Source organism: Bufo bufo, chromosome 1, assembly GCF_905171765.1.
Source record: "Bufo bufo chromosome 1, aBufBuf1.1, whole genome shotgun sequence".
Taxonomy (NCBI): domain Eukaryota; kingdom Metazoa; phylum Chordata; class Amphibia; order Anura; family Bufonidae; genus Bufo; species Bufo bufo.
In genome coordinates, this window is record NC_053389.1 from 434165536 (window position 1) to 434182645 (window position 17110).

General features: G+C 43.1%; 1 protein-coding gene across 1 annotated transcript in view; it reads right to left on the reverse strand.

Moving 5' to 3' along the window:
* Window positions 1-17110, reverse strand: part of TSPAN17 (tetraspanin 17) — a 79340-nt gene that overhangs the window by 24570 nt on the left and 37660 nt on the right. The window contains exon 2 of the mRNA XM_040406713.1: window positions 4123-4173. Coding sequence (XP_040262647.1) covers window positions 4123-4173 — 51 coding nt within the window. The remainder of the gene's footprint in view (window positions 1-4122; window positions 4174-17110) is intronic.

The following is a 17110-nucleotide window of genomic DNA, read 5'->3' on the forward strand; positions in this document are numbered from 1 at the left end:
TAAAGTGGAAAACCACTTTAAAACTTGAAGCCGAACTCTGGTTCGGTTCCGAGATACCGGTTCGGTTTCACTTTTTAAAGTGGTTTTCCACCTTATAAATCAACTAACTTCGGCTCATCGGAACCCATACATTCTAATACTGTACAGAGACGGATCGACATACAGTATTAATCCGAAGTTTTGAACGCAGCGACTTCGGACGCAACATACCAAGCTCGCTACGCTCATCATATGCTGTGGACCAACTGCATAAAACCACATTATGTGAAAATTGCAGTTTTAGCAATGGGTGAACTCACCCTTATTATTCTATACAATTTCTCTGGTAATTGAATCCCTTTAATTGTAGCTGACAAAGAATACACACCCTGCTGTACTGGTTTCTCCAGACACTAGAACATACTTATAAAAAAAATTAAAAAAAACCAAACAGTATTACATCTAAATTAAAGAGAATAAAATGACATACTTGAGACATCATGCCAAATGATCCTTCACATCTCGCTATAATGATACACAGATGTACAAGGATCGTATTACTAACTTCAGATTTTGTGTGTGCCCGTTTCTTACACTCTGTTCCGATGTAACCATAAAAGAAGGGCGCCCTCTAGAGAATCCGACATGCATTTACTTTGTCAGAATCTGCAACTTTACAACCACAAGGAGCACTGTACACGTTTTCATCTAACAATATCTTGGAAGTGTAATCCAGTGTAATTGTATCACAAACTGTGTTTTTATAACCTCAATCCCCATAAGCAAGATAATGAATGTGTAATAAAGTTAAGTCCTTCAGGCTTGCTCTCCCATCCTTAATGCATCGTGCACAGCTTAAGACTTGTACAGTCAGAAACTGTAGCAATAAATCCACAGAACGCCGTGTCCACAGCACGTGGCTAATGTGATGAGCTGATGGAGGATCAATTGATGGTTCTGCCATCGCAGCCTACGTTCTATAAAACAATATGAGGATGTGCTAAATTGCAGCTAATTGAATCAGAAAATCCACAAACACATGTAGGGGGTTATTACAACAGGCCTCAGTCAAGGGAGGAAATATTAAATTATGATTCTTCCACAGTAAAATTTCTGAAGGTTCTTACATAAATATTAGCTTTTCTTTTTTGCATACAGTGTGTTTGCCCAGTAGTGTTTTTTTCATGGCATTTCATATTTACCACAGACCTTCTGCTAACATCAGGAGTTGGCAGTGCAAAAAGTGCACTAAAAAAGCCTTTGCCTGAACCCACCATAAAGGGGTTACTAGCACTCGTAGGATCTAAAAATCCTTCTCCAAATTTGTTTTGTGTAATTAAAGGGAACCAGTCACCATCTAAATGCAGTGCAATCTGCCAGCAGAATGTTATAGAGCAGGAGGAGCTGAGCAGATGGATATAGTTTTATGGGAAAAGATTCAGTATAACGTGTATTTTCTTCATTTCAATTCCTGCTCACTCTGAGCTTTGAAGACAAGGATTCGGTCCTATCAGTGAGTGCCGGCCTTCCCTCTATGACTGTGTATCCAGAGATAGCTGTCAATCACTGACTGAAGACAAGGATTCGGTCCTATCAGTGAGTGCCGGCCTTCCCTCTATGACTGTGTATCCAGAGATAGCTGTCAATCACTGAACTGAAGAAAGGAGCCGGTCCTATCAGTGCCTGACAGCCTTCCCTCTAAGACTGTGTATCCAGAGATAGCTGTCAATCACTATAGGACCACCTCCTTACTTTAAAGCCCAGAATGAACAGGAATATAAATATATAAGTTACAAGTTTATTCTGTAACTTTTCCCATAAATGATATATCAATCTGTTCAGCTATTCATGCTCTATAACATGCTACCTGCAGATCATACTGCATTTTCATGGTGACAGGTTCCCTTAAAAAACAGCCCACCAACTAGCTTGGTAATCTTGCAAAAAAAATTAAAAAAAGGAATTTCAAGATGAACCTAAATGCAATCTAACCTTTAACAGGTAAACTTACTGTGACTTTCTCTAAACTTTTGAATGGACATGTCCAACTGTTCAATGTTTCAGTACTTGTTGCACAACTTGCTGTTCTCTAAAAAGGAGCTTAATGGCAAAATTCACAACAGGTGTTTGATCCATGAATCGCCCAATAAATGTCATGGTTCAATTAGAATTGGTATTTAAACAGTCCTCCTCATCATGCCGTTCATATTTTAATATCATGAGACCAAGATGACACCTAACAACTGATCAACAGTACATCACCATTGGGAGGCTTCAAGCAGGATGTTCTCAGACAGAAGTGGCCACTGAGCTTAGAGTGTCACCAGCAAGTTGCAACAGAGATACAGAGACTGGAAGAGTCACAGAAAGGCATAGAAGTCCTTTGGCCACATGCCACACTGATGACCACTTCATTGTGAACAATGCCTTGCTGAACCGGATGATGAATGCCACACAACTCCAGGCACATTTAAGGGAGGTGAGAGGCACCCAAGTGTCACGTCAGACCATTCAAAACCATTTAAATCAGTGTGATCTTTGTGCTAGAAGACCTGCAAGGGTACCTGACCACACCACCAGGCACAGGTGTCATCGTCTTGCATGGGCCAGGGAGCATCTACTCTGGATGAGCGACCAGTGGGCCTCAGTGCTGTTCACCAATGAAAGTTGATTTATGCTGAGCAGAAATGATGGCCACAACTATGTTGGAGACGTCAAGGAGAGCGCGATGCATCAGCCACTGTTGTCACCAGACGAGTCTTTGCGTGGTGGTGGTGTTATAGTGTGGGCAGGTGTGCAGTCAATACAAAACTGCCCTACACTTTGTGAATGGTACAGTGACAAGCCTTTACTACTTGAATAACATCATTAATCCAGCCATTGTGCCTCTGCATGGGCCTAATTTCATCTTCATGGACTACAATGCACTCGCACCTCGAGGTCGCATCATTAGGGAAAGGCTGCTGAAGACTGGGATACCTCAAATGGAGTGGCCTGCACTTTCTCCAGATCTAAATCCCATTGAAAACCTATGTGATCAGCTGAGTCGCCGTGTAGAGGCTCGTAACTCTGTACCCCACAACTTCAATGGCCAGAGGACCGCCCTTCAAGAAGAGTGGGATGCCATGCCTTAGAAGACAATATGTCGACTTGTGAACAGCATGAGAGGTCGTTGTCAAGCTGTAATTGATGCTCAAGGCCACATGACAAGTTATTGAGACAGTGACATTTTTGTGGCAGTATATCCACCACTGTTGTTGGCTTTTGTTTCAATAAATTGTTTGAGATGAGGAAATCCCCATTGCATGCTTCTACTTAAATGCCCTAATTTAATGATATAATATCACTGTAGCGTGAACGTTTTACATTTTCCATAAATGTCACCCAAAGGCCAAACATCCCTAACTTTTTGTGAGTAGTGTATAATTATAGATTAAAATCTGAGACTCCAGAACAGCTAACAACAGATATCAATGGTCTGAAAAGGGAGATTTTTGTAGACCTAGAGAAAATTCTATACTTTTGACTGTCTGGAAATATCAATACAATCTGCTATTTTTCAGGGGAACCTACACAAATGAGGCTGACACAGATTTAGCAGAACAAGAGCTTACTACACAGGAAACCAGTCAGAATGGAGCTCTATGGAGAGAGAATTCCTACAGTTCTGTATCATGGACTTGTAGATAATTATAGCACCTCTGTACTGCACTATACACTATTTTTCAGAAGTAGACAATAGACATACGGTGGGTGAAGTATTGACCCATGAACACCTGATACTATAGGTGCGGCACTACAGACTCGTACACCGCAGATCTATAATACAGGCATGTGTATGAGGGCTACCTGCAAGATGAACTAGAAGTTGTTAGAAATAGTCCCTCTAGGACTGAATAAAGTGTATTGAAGACACCCCAAAATGTGCCCATGCTTTGCAATATACAGTGTTCAAAGTTAGTCCTCGAGGTGTTTTTAGATGACCCAATGACTACAACTTGCATTATATGTAATAAATGCATTGCAGTCAGATAAGTTACGGTAGGAAAACTAGGGGCAGCACGGAGAAGTCTATGAAAAATAATGGAGACGATCATGTAGAAGTGTGACCCTATGAAACTATGAGGTGAAAGGAGAACTTACCTTCTCTGCCCATGCCCATAAGCCAATGGCCAGGAAAGAGGCTCCCAACAACTGCAAGGAAATAAATAAGATATAGAACGTTAGTCGCAGAGTACTAATGGACAAAATATGAAAAAAATTATATACATTTATATTCTCTTTATTCATATTCCTCAATAGAGCGCTGCCTAACAATTACAATCATACCTTCTAATAAAGGAACAGGTTCCAAAATCCCCTAGTAAAAGGTTAGAGCCTGCTCATTCGGAGAATAAAGAATAGCATGGGAAAACCTGACCTTTACCGAACAAAAGGCCATAGTTCTCACACAGAACGGTATTCAGCAAGGCACAAAGAATTTACTCCCACAACACAGCTCGGAAAGCACTGTGAGGATCTTATCAGTGGGGCACAGAAATGGTTAATCCCGGGACCGAGCGCTTAGACTGGAAACCGGCCGCCTGGTCCCCTGCACTGACCTCATCGGACCAGGCTCATGCAGGAACATTACATGTGGCTGAAAAAAGGTATAAACACGGGGTCACACATGAATGCATAGCTGCGGTAGGGGTTTGTACAGTACTAGCAAAGGTGGATGAGAATTCAGAAATTGAAAACTGCGGCATTGTGGTTTTATACAGCGGATTTCTCTTGCAAATTTCCGCCCGTCTGGCATACAAAAGTGGCGCATTTCTGTGCGTGCAGCCTGTGCAAGAATTAGCAATTTTACACCACTCAACGCTTTTTTAAAGTGGGATGAGCGTACAAGAAAACAAGTGTAAATTATAACTGGAATCCACCCGAGCCCGTAGCTGGTATCCAACTGATATCTTGTTAAAGGAATTGTGCGGTTCTCCCATACTGATGACAGGTTATCAATATCAGATGAGCGAGGATCTGACTTCCGGCACCCCCGCAGATCAGCTGTTTGCAGAGAACGCAGCGTCTCTTCACTGCTTACCTGCACACAATCGACATCGCAGCAGCCATTCAAGTGACTGGTATGGGGCAGCCATAATTACATTACGTTCTCTTCAAACAGCTGATAGGCGGGGGTGCAGGAAATCGTATCTAGCCAATACGATACTGATGACCTATCACAAGGTCTTTTTTTTTTTTTCACTTATTTACTCACTTATATAGCACTGACATATTCCTCAGAGCTTTACATACATTTTCATCACTTGCTGCCCCCAGTGGAGCGCACAAACTACGTTCCCCATCGGTAGGTCTACAGAGTGTGGGGGGGAAACCCACAGAAACACGGGGAGAACATACAAACTCCCGGCAGATGTTGTCCTCGGTCGGATTCCAACCTGCTAACCACTGAGCCACCGTGCTGCCCAATAGGTCATCGGACAACCCCTTAAAAGAGGGCCTGGCACCTCTCCTGATACGTCGGTTTTAGTAACTATTTGCATGCCACAATTAACAATTCTGGATCATTTACTGTTGTGCCATTCCTCTACTACTCCTCCCAGAAGTACAAAATGTGTGTTACCAGTTGGGGATATGCCTTAGAACAGCGCAATGCTGTATAGGGACACAACTGCAACTGGTAACACCCAGTTGTACCTTCATTCATAAACTTTTAGCAGGAATAAAAGAGGAACAACACCAGTCATAAGAACAGATGCTCCAGATTTGTTATTTTATGGAGAAAGAAAGTAGTTCCTAAAGGTGCGCTTTAAGATGGTGTATGAAAGATCAGCCTTTAGTCAGTGTGGCCCCTCAGGTCAATCCAATTCATTCTTCAAAAAGGCAGGCAGCCACCATTAGCTTACGATAAGCATGTGCCATCATTTTAAAAAAACACATGGAATAGTAACCTGTAACCTGCAAATAGGAGAAGAAGCGGTTAACGGAAAGGACACCTAAAACAAAGTCCCTCTCATCTACCTTACGCACGATCTAATACAAGCTTCTATTATTTACTACACAGGCGGTCTTACTGAAGCATTTAAAGGGGTTTGTGCCATGAAAAATATTCTACATCTTTCCAAGCAGCACCTGGATCTGAATACTTTTGCAATTGAATGTAATTAAACATTTAGTATAGCCACTGACTCAATAAAATTGCTATTTTCTCTGTCCACCTCACTGAGGTGGTCACACACACTCAGTTTAAATCATCATCACCCACCAGCCATATCTACTGTTAGAAGCTGTGGTTGTTACAGAGAAAGAGCAACAGAAGAAAGGACACTCTCCCTGAGCTGTCAGCTTGATATACATCTAGCAGAGCAATGGATCGGAAGATCTCTGGATCCATGTGAGGTCCAGGGCTGGTTCTAGCTTTGTTAGGCCTCTTTCACACGGGCGTCCCGGATTTGCTCCGGATGCGTCGGGTGTGCCTTGCGGGAAACCCGCGTGAGTGTGCACGCAATTTCAGTCAGTTTTGACTGCGATTGCATTATTCAGTTTTTATCGCACGGGTGCAATGCGTTTTGCACGTGCGTGATAAAAAACTGAATGTGGTACCCAGACCCGAACCCGGACTTCTTCACTGAAGTTCGGGGTTGGGTTAGGTGTTCTATTCATTTTATTATTTTCCCTTATAACATGGTAATAAGGGAAAATAATAGCATTCATAATACAGAATGCTTTCAAAAATGTCGATTGAGGGGTTAAAAAAATAAAAAAAAATTAACTCACCTTATCCACTTGATCGCGCAATCGGCATCGTTTTCTTTCAGGACCTGCAAAAGGACCTTTGATGACGTAATGATGATGATCCTTCTATCTTCATTCAGCGGGACCTGCGCTGACGTCACCACACTCACCACGTGGTGAGCGCGATTATGTCAAAGGTCCTGAAAGAAGAAGAAAGAAGACGATGCTGGCTGCGAGATCAAGTGGATAAAGGGGAGTTAATTTTTATTTATTTTTTAACCCCTCACTCGACATTTTAGTAAGCATTCTGTACTAAGAATGCTATTATTTTTCCTTATAACCATGTTATAAGGGAAAATAATACTGGGAATTTACTTTAATGGGGTCCAGGGTTGCTCATCCCTATGATCTCCTAGCGATCATGCATGAAAATCGCACCGCATCCGCACTTGCTTGCGATTTTCACGCAGCCCCATTCATTTCTATGGGGCCTGCGTTGCGTGAAAAACGCAGAATATAGAACATGTTGCGATTTTCACGCAACGCACAAGTGATGCGTGATAATCACCGCTCATCTGCACAGCCCCATTGAAGTGAATGGGTCCGGATGCAATGCGTTCACCTCACGCATTGCACCTGCGCTAAATTCTCGCCCGTGTGAAAGGGACCTTAGAGATTGTCATGTACTATATTTTTTACATCAATCATGGCATACCCCCTTTACGTCACTTGTATCTTTATAAAGGGTATCTTCACCAATGGACACCAGTAAAGTAAGATTGTGAATGCATTGAATTACCACAGTTACAGCCTGTATTGTAATCCAGAGCTACATTCACCGTTCTGCAGGCTTCAGAGCTGAAATCCCCACAATTATCTGGTGGACTGGTATAGCATTTTCAGATAGTAATCTGAAAAAAAAAAAAAAAACAACGCCACTAAGGTTTTGGTCATATCACACAGCCACACAGTCCGTTTCTCCAAAATCCTGTCAGGCTGAATGAGCACAGTGCGCAAGCTCAGGTTTTCAGCTAGCCTTACTGATAGAAAAAATGTAGTGTGACCCCCCCCCCCCCCGGGGGGATGGCGGCCAGCTTCATTACAGTAGTGATTGCTCATGACAGCCATTTACAAATTTAGTTATGACTTTTTTTATTTTTCCCCAATTTCCAGAAAACCCCTTTAAAAGGATTCTAAAGAAGGAGATAGGCATATGATAATATGCTCAGTTATGGCGCTTTATCTACGAGAGCTTTCCTATGTTTTATCTACCAAGACAAATTCTTAATGAATATGTAATACCAATACCAGCCATGAAGGATCACAGTCGTGATACTAATGTAATAAACATTGTATGTTACTACAATAGAAAAGCAACAAGGGAACAAAACGGATAATGGAGTGTTCAGTGAGGAGTCAGGACAGCCTCGAAACGCGCACAAAAAGCAAGGTTAGACAAACATGACTTCCTCTCCACAAAGGAAACCACAGTCAAATAATTGTATGTACCGAAAGCACGGTGGAAAGGAAAGCCTGGCAGTTTAGAAAGCACGCCACTTACAATTATAGTAGTAATGTATCAGATCTCAGGTTAGATGCTAGTCAGAATACCTGTAAATAATTGACATTGGTCCGAGTACAGTCACTGTAGGGAAATTCTACAATCCTCCCATTTCCTGGTATCTTATCAGGGAATTTACTGCTTCTACAGCTGCCATTATTAATGTTGATACATTTGCACCAAGCGCCTTGCACTTCTACATCGGCAATATTACTGTGTGTCCATGTGCTAACGCATTTCATCAGTACCAGCTCTTGCCTTCCCGAGTGTCCACATTACACATGACACTATACGCAATGTAGCAGTCTCTATGAGGGGGTTCTGCTGGATCATATAAACTCTAGGTGGAACAGTGTTGGCCTCCGTTTTCCAGCAGGGTGTTGCAGGACATGGAGGAGGGGTGAAAGCAGACAAGCTACATAGACCGTTTCACACAAGCGAAAGTCTCAGGAAGAGATTTCCCACGATGATTGAGTTGGTTACCATAGAAACTAATTTCCTCCCATTCGGTAACCACGGAGACCCCTTAGATCTCCGGCAGAAAGGTGGGTGTAGCCCCAGGCTTGTGTGCTACACCTAGAAGAACAAGTGTAGAGAACAGCTTCAGCTTACAACTAGCAGATCAACTTGTGGACATGGTGTCCATTCCAGCTCTTCAGGAACTGAATCCATTTCATAACACTACCATAAAGCCTCATACAACTTGTGATTGGTCAGGTCACTTTGAAGAGGCATTCCCTGGGATTAGGTAAACAGATAAAAACATCGAAGTGTGAACAAAGACTTAGTCCACGTGTGGGCCGTGTTCACATATGCACGTAAGGCTCGGGAGCTTCTGTCATAGATTCCCTCAAAGACTGCAGGCAACCTGCTGTAGTAGCTTGTCCAGCATAACCCAACGGATCCTATTATAGTCAATAGGCTTCAGCAGGCACCGCTGGTGTCCATTATATGAAGGATCCGGCAGCTCCATAATTTTTGTTGTTTTGTGAATGAGCAGAAGAATGGAATAGCACAGATGTCAGGAGATTTTTACAAGACTGATTGTAAATGCATTGACGGGTCTGGTCCACCAGAGAAGGATCACCTTTCCAATTGGGCTTAGAGGGGATCCCAAGCATATAAGTGCATAGTCCACCCCATGGACACGGTTCCACAGATCAGCACTTGAGGGCCAAAGTATAACACAGAGGTATATTATACGTTAGAACACTATTTGTTCTGTTAAGAGAGTGCTATCATATACAATCTATGCAGTTTAATAGAAAAGCAGACATGCATATGAAAAGAAAAATCACTTCAGTCAAAGGATTTGGTCTAGTCATGTTGCCTGAACCACACGGTAAAGTACCGTGAGAATAAAAATAAAATAAAAAAATAACACACACAACTACATTCAAATACTAACCACTTCTGGACCACACATTGACTATATATGTCCAGGCGGTCCACACTAAACTCTGCAAGGACATTACTCAATAAGCAATGTGTATACAGATAAGGAAGCAGCAGTGCCGCTTCCTGCTCTGATCCTAGAGATCATGTGATCACCCAGGGCAGAGCATCTCCACAAGCTGCTAGGTCTTAGCAGACCCAGATCAGCTCTACAGTAAGGCTGAACAGCATTGCATAACATCTCTGGGGGCTATATTCCTCCTTTATATAGGGCCAATATGTCAGTCCCAGTTACAGGGGGGAAAAAATTATTACCGTAAAAATTGTTATGTTAAATGCACCCAAAGGCCTGGTGTAAACTTATGGGAGACACAGAGTACTTTAATTGCAATAAAACAAAAATGAAAAAATGTAAAAAAATAAAAATAAAAAAAAAGGAAGCAAGTCTGCTTCTTACATTTTCCTGGGTAGAAAAAAAAAAAAGCTGCATTACAAATGACAAAAAGTCACATCAAAGAAGGAACAAAAATTATTTACACAACCGAATGGAAAAAGTTATTACAGCTTTCAAAGCCTCATGTGAGGAGAAAAAAAAAAAAGAAAATTAATCTGGGAGATGGAATGACCCGGCCATGAACTGGTTAAAGAGTAAATATTTCAGAGTTCAACTCTAAACCCTACAAAACAAATACAGATAATGGGGAACAGACTTTTTGGTGCACTGACTCGGAGGTCACTGTCACAGTACTGGCAGGAGGCTGCATAATGTCTGGCTGAAAAAGCACAGCTTCGACAGGATCTTGAATAAAATAAAATAAAAAAATCCTACCTCTATCATTTAGATGCCAGAATATAACTAAACATACTTTCATTCTATTGGGTTGACTGAGCAATACTAGAAAATATCACTGCATAGTTGCCAACTGTCTAAAATTTGGCAGGACTGTCCCAGGCCCAACAAAATGGACTTTCCCCGCATGGTATGCCCTGATTTTACCAATTAAAATGTTGGCATGTCATTGCTTTTACTGTGGCTACCAGTAAAGATCTACATATTACACAATAACGGGTGCCTACATCAAACCAGTATTATCTTCAAAAGCCATGCCAGAGGTTAAAGATCCGTGGTTGAGATGAGGACAACCGGCTAGTATGATAGGCTGTAGAACACAACACAAAAATGATTTCGAAACTATAATCTACTGTGCTTTAAAAGTGCCAATATCATACAGAATGAGGACCAGTGGAACTCGGTGCCAAGTCACACACATGTCTATGTTCTTCATAAAGATCTGCGGCAAAAGTGGTGGTCAACCTGCTTGAAAACGTTCCTTTAATCTACATGGTGCACATGGACTGTGTGAGTGCTTATAGGCAGTATTCAAGATGTACCATACATTAGACACGTATGATTCAGAGCACAGTCTGCTACATCTATGAAGGCCAGAGAAAGCAGTTTAGAAATAACATGGAATTGCGGTGTAAAGTATCAGCCTTGCCAAACAGCTGCATGCCTTTCCGCTTCCTAAACGTTCAGCCCAGGCCATGCACTTCATTCAGAGCTCCAGGGTCAGGAGGAGCACCGGTTATCTAGCACAACAGGAATCATACCAGGGACAACGTCATTCACTGTGGTGGTGTACACATTTCTCATCGTTTATACAGGACAGATCAGGATGAGCATTTCTAGGAGCACGGGCTATCTGGCTCACATTAGTGTATTAACAGCAGGCTCGCCAGATAGTTTTGTGTGTGGAGAGCTCCAAACTCCTCCCAAACAGATGATGTCGGTGGAGAGAAGGATCACATAAAATTGATATCTTCTCCCAATCCTTTTGTTCTCCTGGGATACAAGCTGCAGCCAGAAGTGTCTGGCAGCAGCTTTCTTCTCTCTTCCCATTAAATACACAGTCGAGCTGAACTTATATGCTTTTTAGGACGTTGTGAGGGAGTCTAGAGAAACAGTTGTTCGGCCAATAGGCAGTGGCTGCCTTTAGAATTTCTCTAGTCTAACTATACAATTTTACCGAGAACCTGTCTCCATGAAAATGCAGTACAATCTGCAGGCTGCACATTATAGAGCAGGAGGAGCTGAGCAGAACATATTACAATCTGCAGGCAGCACGTTATAGAGCAGGAGGAGCTGAGCAGAACGTATTACAATCTGCAGGCAGCACGTTATAGAGCAGGAGGAGCTGAGCAGAACGTATTACAATCTGCAGGCAGCATGTTATAGAGCAGGAGGAGCTGAGCAGAACATATTACAATCTGCAGGCAGCATGTTATAGAGCAGGAGGAGCTGAGCAGAACGTATTACAATCTGCAGGCAGCATGTTATAGAGCAGGAGGAGCTGCTATATTACAATCTGCAGGCAGCACTTTATAGAGCAGGAGGAGCTGAGCAGAACGTATTACAATCTGCAGGCAGCATGTTATAGAGCAGGAGGAGCTGAGCAGAACGTATTACAATCTGCAGGCAGCACTTTATAGAGCAGGAGGAGCTGAGCAGAACGTATTACAATCTGCAGGCAGCATGTTATAGAGCAGGAGGAGCTGAGCAGAACATATTACAATCTGCAGGCAGCACGTTAATGAGCAGGAGGAGCTGAGCAGATTGACATCTCGGTTTGGTGGGAAAAGATGCAGTAAAACCTGTAATTTATACATTGAAGGCCTCATGCACATGAACATGTATATTACGTCTGTGTTGCATCTGGATTTTTTTGTGGTACTACTGACTTCAATGGGTTTGTGGTCCGTATTTTGAGGAGCAGAGTTCACTGCGGGAATTCACTCTCCCACACGGAGTGTTTCACGCATTGAACACGCTCATCTGAAACTGGCCTTAGTGTGTGAGAAATCATATTTCCCTGCCTTTCACTTAGGAGCGTCTACACTTTCATATTTTGCGACTGAAAATCCGATCCATTCATCTAAATAGGGCTTGCAGAAAAATCCATGTGCTTTGTGGAAAAGGAACCCCTTTCATAAATTTCTACAACAAAAATGCCACGCGATGGCACCCTTAGGCCAGTTTCAGATGGCCACAATCAGGACCCCCAACCCAAGGTCTTACTGAACACCATAGGGTTCGTCCAACTTATGCCATTGGGACCGAGAAGCGTTCTGCACTTTTGGGAGAAACACAGCCTAATGCAGTTACATATAAAAAGAAGAGACACACGCACATACATGTGTAGCAGAAGATCAGTGTTTCCATAGATGAACTTGTCATTACTGAGGTTAAGGGAGAGGACGGAGGTATGCACATGGCCTTTCTCTGCGCCTGTCACAGGCAATGGGGCCTCAGGAAACAAATTCCATTGACTTCATCACTCCAGCAGACAGTACAGGTGTTCGAAGAAGAAAGGCTCCGGCTCTCCAGTGATGATTTGTGTGAAATAGATCCAATGGCCTGCAGCAGGTATCTCACTTTACGGTTATGTTACAGTAGGGTTTGTAAGAAGAATTGTCAGATCCCAATCAGGTTTCTTTCCCCTTGTTATGTGATCTTCAACTGTACGTTGTTCTCAGTAAGGGTACTTTCACACTAGCGTTTTTCTTTTCCGGCATAGAGTTCCGTACTAGGGCTCTATACCGGAAAAGAACTGATCAGTTTTATCCCCATGCAGTCTGAATGAAAAGCAATCCGATCAGGATGTCTTCAGTTCAGTCTTTTTGACTGACCAGGCAAAAGATAAAACCGTAGCATGCTACGGTTTTACCTCCGCCCAAAAAACGCTACACTTGCCTGAATGCCGAATGCGGAATTTTTTCTATAGGAATGTATTAGTGCCATCTCCATCCTTCGGATGCGCAGACCGGTAAAAATGTAAAAAAAATATATATATACACAACAGATCCATTTCTCCGGATGACAAACGGAGAGACGGATCCGTTTTTGCAATGCATTTGTAAGACGGATCCTCATCCGGATCAGTCTACAAATGCTTTACGTTTGCATGCAGATTGCCAGTTCCGGCGATGGAACTGCTTACCGGATCACTCTGCCGCAAGTGTGAAAGTACCCTAAGACCAGGTCTAAACTGCAGGTCTAAAGGGGGTGATTTAAACTTAATATTTTGGAGTTTGCTTTTTTTTTTTAACCTTTTTATTTTTTTTATTTAATAACTATTTCCCCCCTTAGGGGCTAGAACCTGGGATCTTTCATCCCTTGTCCTATTCACCCTAATAGAGCTCTATCAGGGTGAATAGGACTTCACATTGTCCCTGCTGCTCTGTGCTCTGTACACACAGCAGCAGGGAGCAGACTATGGCAGCCAGGGCTTCAGCAGTGTCCTGGTTGCCATGGTAATCAATCGGAGGCCCAGGATCACACTGCTGGGGCTCCCATCAGAAGCTGCCACTGCACCACCAATGAGGAGGGGAGGGGACCCTGTGGCCACTGCCACCAATGATTATAATAGTTATAATACAGGGGGGGTCGCACTGCGCCACCAATGAATATACAGGGTGGGCCATTTATATGAATACACCTTAATAAAATGGGAATGGTTGGTGATATTAACTTCCTGTTTGTGGCACATTAGTATATGTGAGGGGGGAAACTTTTCAAGATGGGTGGTGACCATGGCGGCCATTTTGAAGTCGGCCATTTTGAATCCAACTTTTGTTTTTTCAATAGGAAGAGGGTCATGTGACACAAACTTATTGGAAATTTCACACGAAAAACAATGGTGTGTTTGGTTTTAACGTAACTTTATTCTTTCATGAGTTATTTACAAGTTTCTCTTTGTTTACAGCCATTGACATGTTGCCGAGGTTAACACGTGAGGAGCGGATAGAAATTGTGTTGATGTCTGGTGAACGCAGTAACCGGGTCATTGCAGCAGATTTCAATGCAAGACACCCTACGAGACCACCCATCTCCCATGCTACAGTTAGCAAACTGCTTGCTAAGTTTCGTGAAACTGGTTCAGTGTTGGATTTGCCAAATGTGGACGCATGAAATCTGTCTCTAATGAAGAAACATCAGTGGCTGTCCTAGCTTCATTCAGCAAGAGCCCACAGCATAGCACTCGCCGCATGTCACTGGAGAGTGGCATTAATTGAACATCCCTTCGGCGGATATTAGCTACTCACAAATGGCACCCTTACAAACTCCAGCTACTGCAGCATCTCAACGAGGATGACCCCGATCGGCGCACTAAATTTGCAGAATGGGCAAAACAAAAATTGGAACAGGACCCTCAGTTTACGCAGAAGATTTTGTTCAGTGATGAGGAAAACTTTTATGTGAATGGTGAAGTTAACAAACAAAACCACCGCTATTGGTCTGACACTAACCCACATTGGATAGATCCCTCCAAGACTGTTGGAACAAAAAAATTGATGGTATGGTGTGGTATATAGGGTACAAAGATAGTGGGGCCATTCTTCATCAATGGAAACCTCAAGGCCACTGGATATGCGAAATTGCTACATGATGATGTGTTTTCCTCTTTATGCACTGAAGCTGAGTTCCCTGAGTTTTTCCAGCAAGATGGTGCACCACAACATTATGGGTGTCAGGTCCGAGCATTTCTAGATGAACAGTTTCCTGGAAAGTGGATTGGTCGTCGTGGGCCAGTTGAATGGCCCCTAAGGTCTCCCGATCTGACCCCCTTAGACTTTTATCTTTGGGGTCATCTGAAGGCAATTGTCTATGCTGTGAAGATACGAGATGTGCAGCACCTGAAACTACGGATACTGGAAGCCTGTGCTAGCATTTCTCCTGCGGTGTTGCTATCAGTGTGTGAAGAGTGGGAGAAGAGGGTTGCAGTGACAATCCAACACAATGGGCAGCACATTGAACACATTTTATAAGTGGTCAGAAACTTGTAAATAACTCATGAAAGAATAAAGTTACGTTAAAACCAAGCACACGATTGTTTTTCTTGTGAAATTCCCAATAAGTTTGATGTGTCACATGACCTTCTTCCTATTGAAAAAACAAAAGTTGGATTCAAAATGTCTGACTTCAAATGGCCGCCATGGTCACCACCCATCTTGAAAAGTTTCCCCCCTCACATATACTAATGTGCCACAAACAGGAAGTTAATATCACCAACCATTCCCATTTTATTAAGGTGTATCCATATAAATGGCCCACCCTGTAGTTTATGCCTGAATACAAACGCAGGCTTCGGGTGCCGGCAATATCCCATACCCGGCCTCTGAGACTGCGCGCGGCTTTTACAGCGATGCCGGCGGATACAGCAGGGGCCTGGCTACCAGGGACTGCCGGACCCCTGCAGTGATCGAGCGCGCACTGCTCCGGTGCCCGCCTGATCACCATGACATACTATTACATCAAATTGCGAGAATACAGTGGTTTCCATGACATAGTAGTACGTCATGTGTCGGGAAGGGGTTAAGGTTGATATGGGAATACTAAACATGTATGTTTGCTTAGTGTTCTATGATCTTAAGGGTAGATTCAAGTAGTTTTTTTTCTAACATTTTTGTTGGCTTTTGAGTTCGGGGTCCAAACTATCAGAGCAATACCTATTAAACATTTCATAGATCTTTATAGAGGGGATCCAGATAAAGATAATGATGACCTATCCTCAGGACAGATCATCATTATGACATTGGTGGGGTTCCAAGTCCCGGCACCCCGCCGATCAGCTGTTACAGGGATCTGCTGTGGTCAATGGAGCTCTGGTTAGCGATGCGGGCTCCAGACAGCTTTCTAAGGGTACTTTCACACTTGCGGCAGAGGATTCCGGCAGGCAGATCCGGCAGTCCGGGCGCAAACTTCATCTGACAAATGCATTGAAATACTGGATCTGTCTCTCCGGTGTCATCCTGAAAAACTGATCCAGTATTTATTTATTTTTGCATTTTTAAAGGTCTGCGCATGCGCAGACCGGAAAGCCAGGTCCGTTTTGCCGGAATACTTAATGCCGGATCTGGCACTAATACACTTCATGTAAATGAATGCCGGATCCGGCATTCTGGCAAGTGATCAGTATTTTTGGCCAGAGAAAAAACTGCAGCATGCTGCAGTATTTTCTCCATCCAAAAAACGTAAGAGGGACTGAACTGATGCATCCTGAACGGAATGCTCTCCATTCAGAATGCATTAGGATAAAACTGATCATATTTTTCCGGTATTGAGCTCCTGTGACGGAACTAAATACCGGAAAACAAAAACTCTAGTGTGAAAGTACCCTAAGCACAACAACATACATTGTATAGTGGCAGTGCTTGCTATTGCAGCTCAGACCCATTGATTGAATAGGGCTGAGCTGCAACTAGGCCATGTGACTGATGCACGATGACATCATATGGCCTAGTAGGAAGAGGATACAGCACTCACGGTGCGCCCGACCTCTTCTAGCAGCTGATTGGTGGGGGACCAGGGTGTCGTTCCCCCGCCGATCTGATATTGATGACCTATCCTGAAGATCATCAATAGTAATTCCTGGATAACCC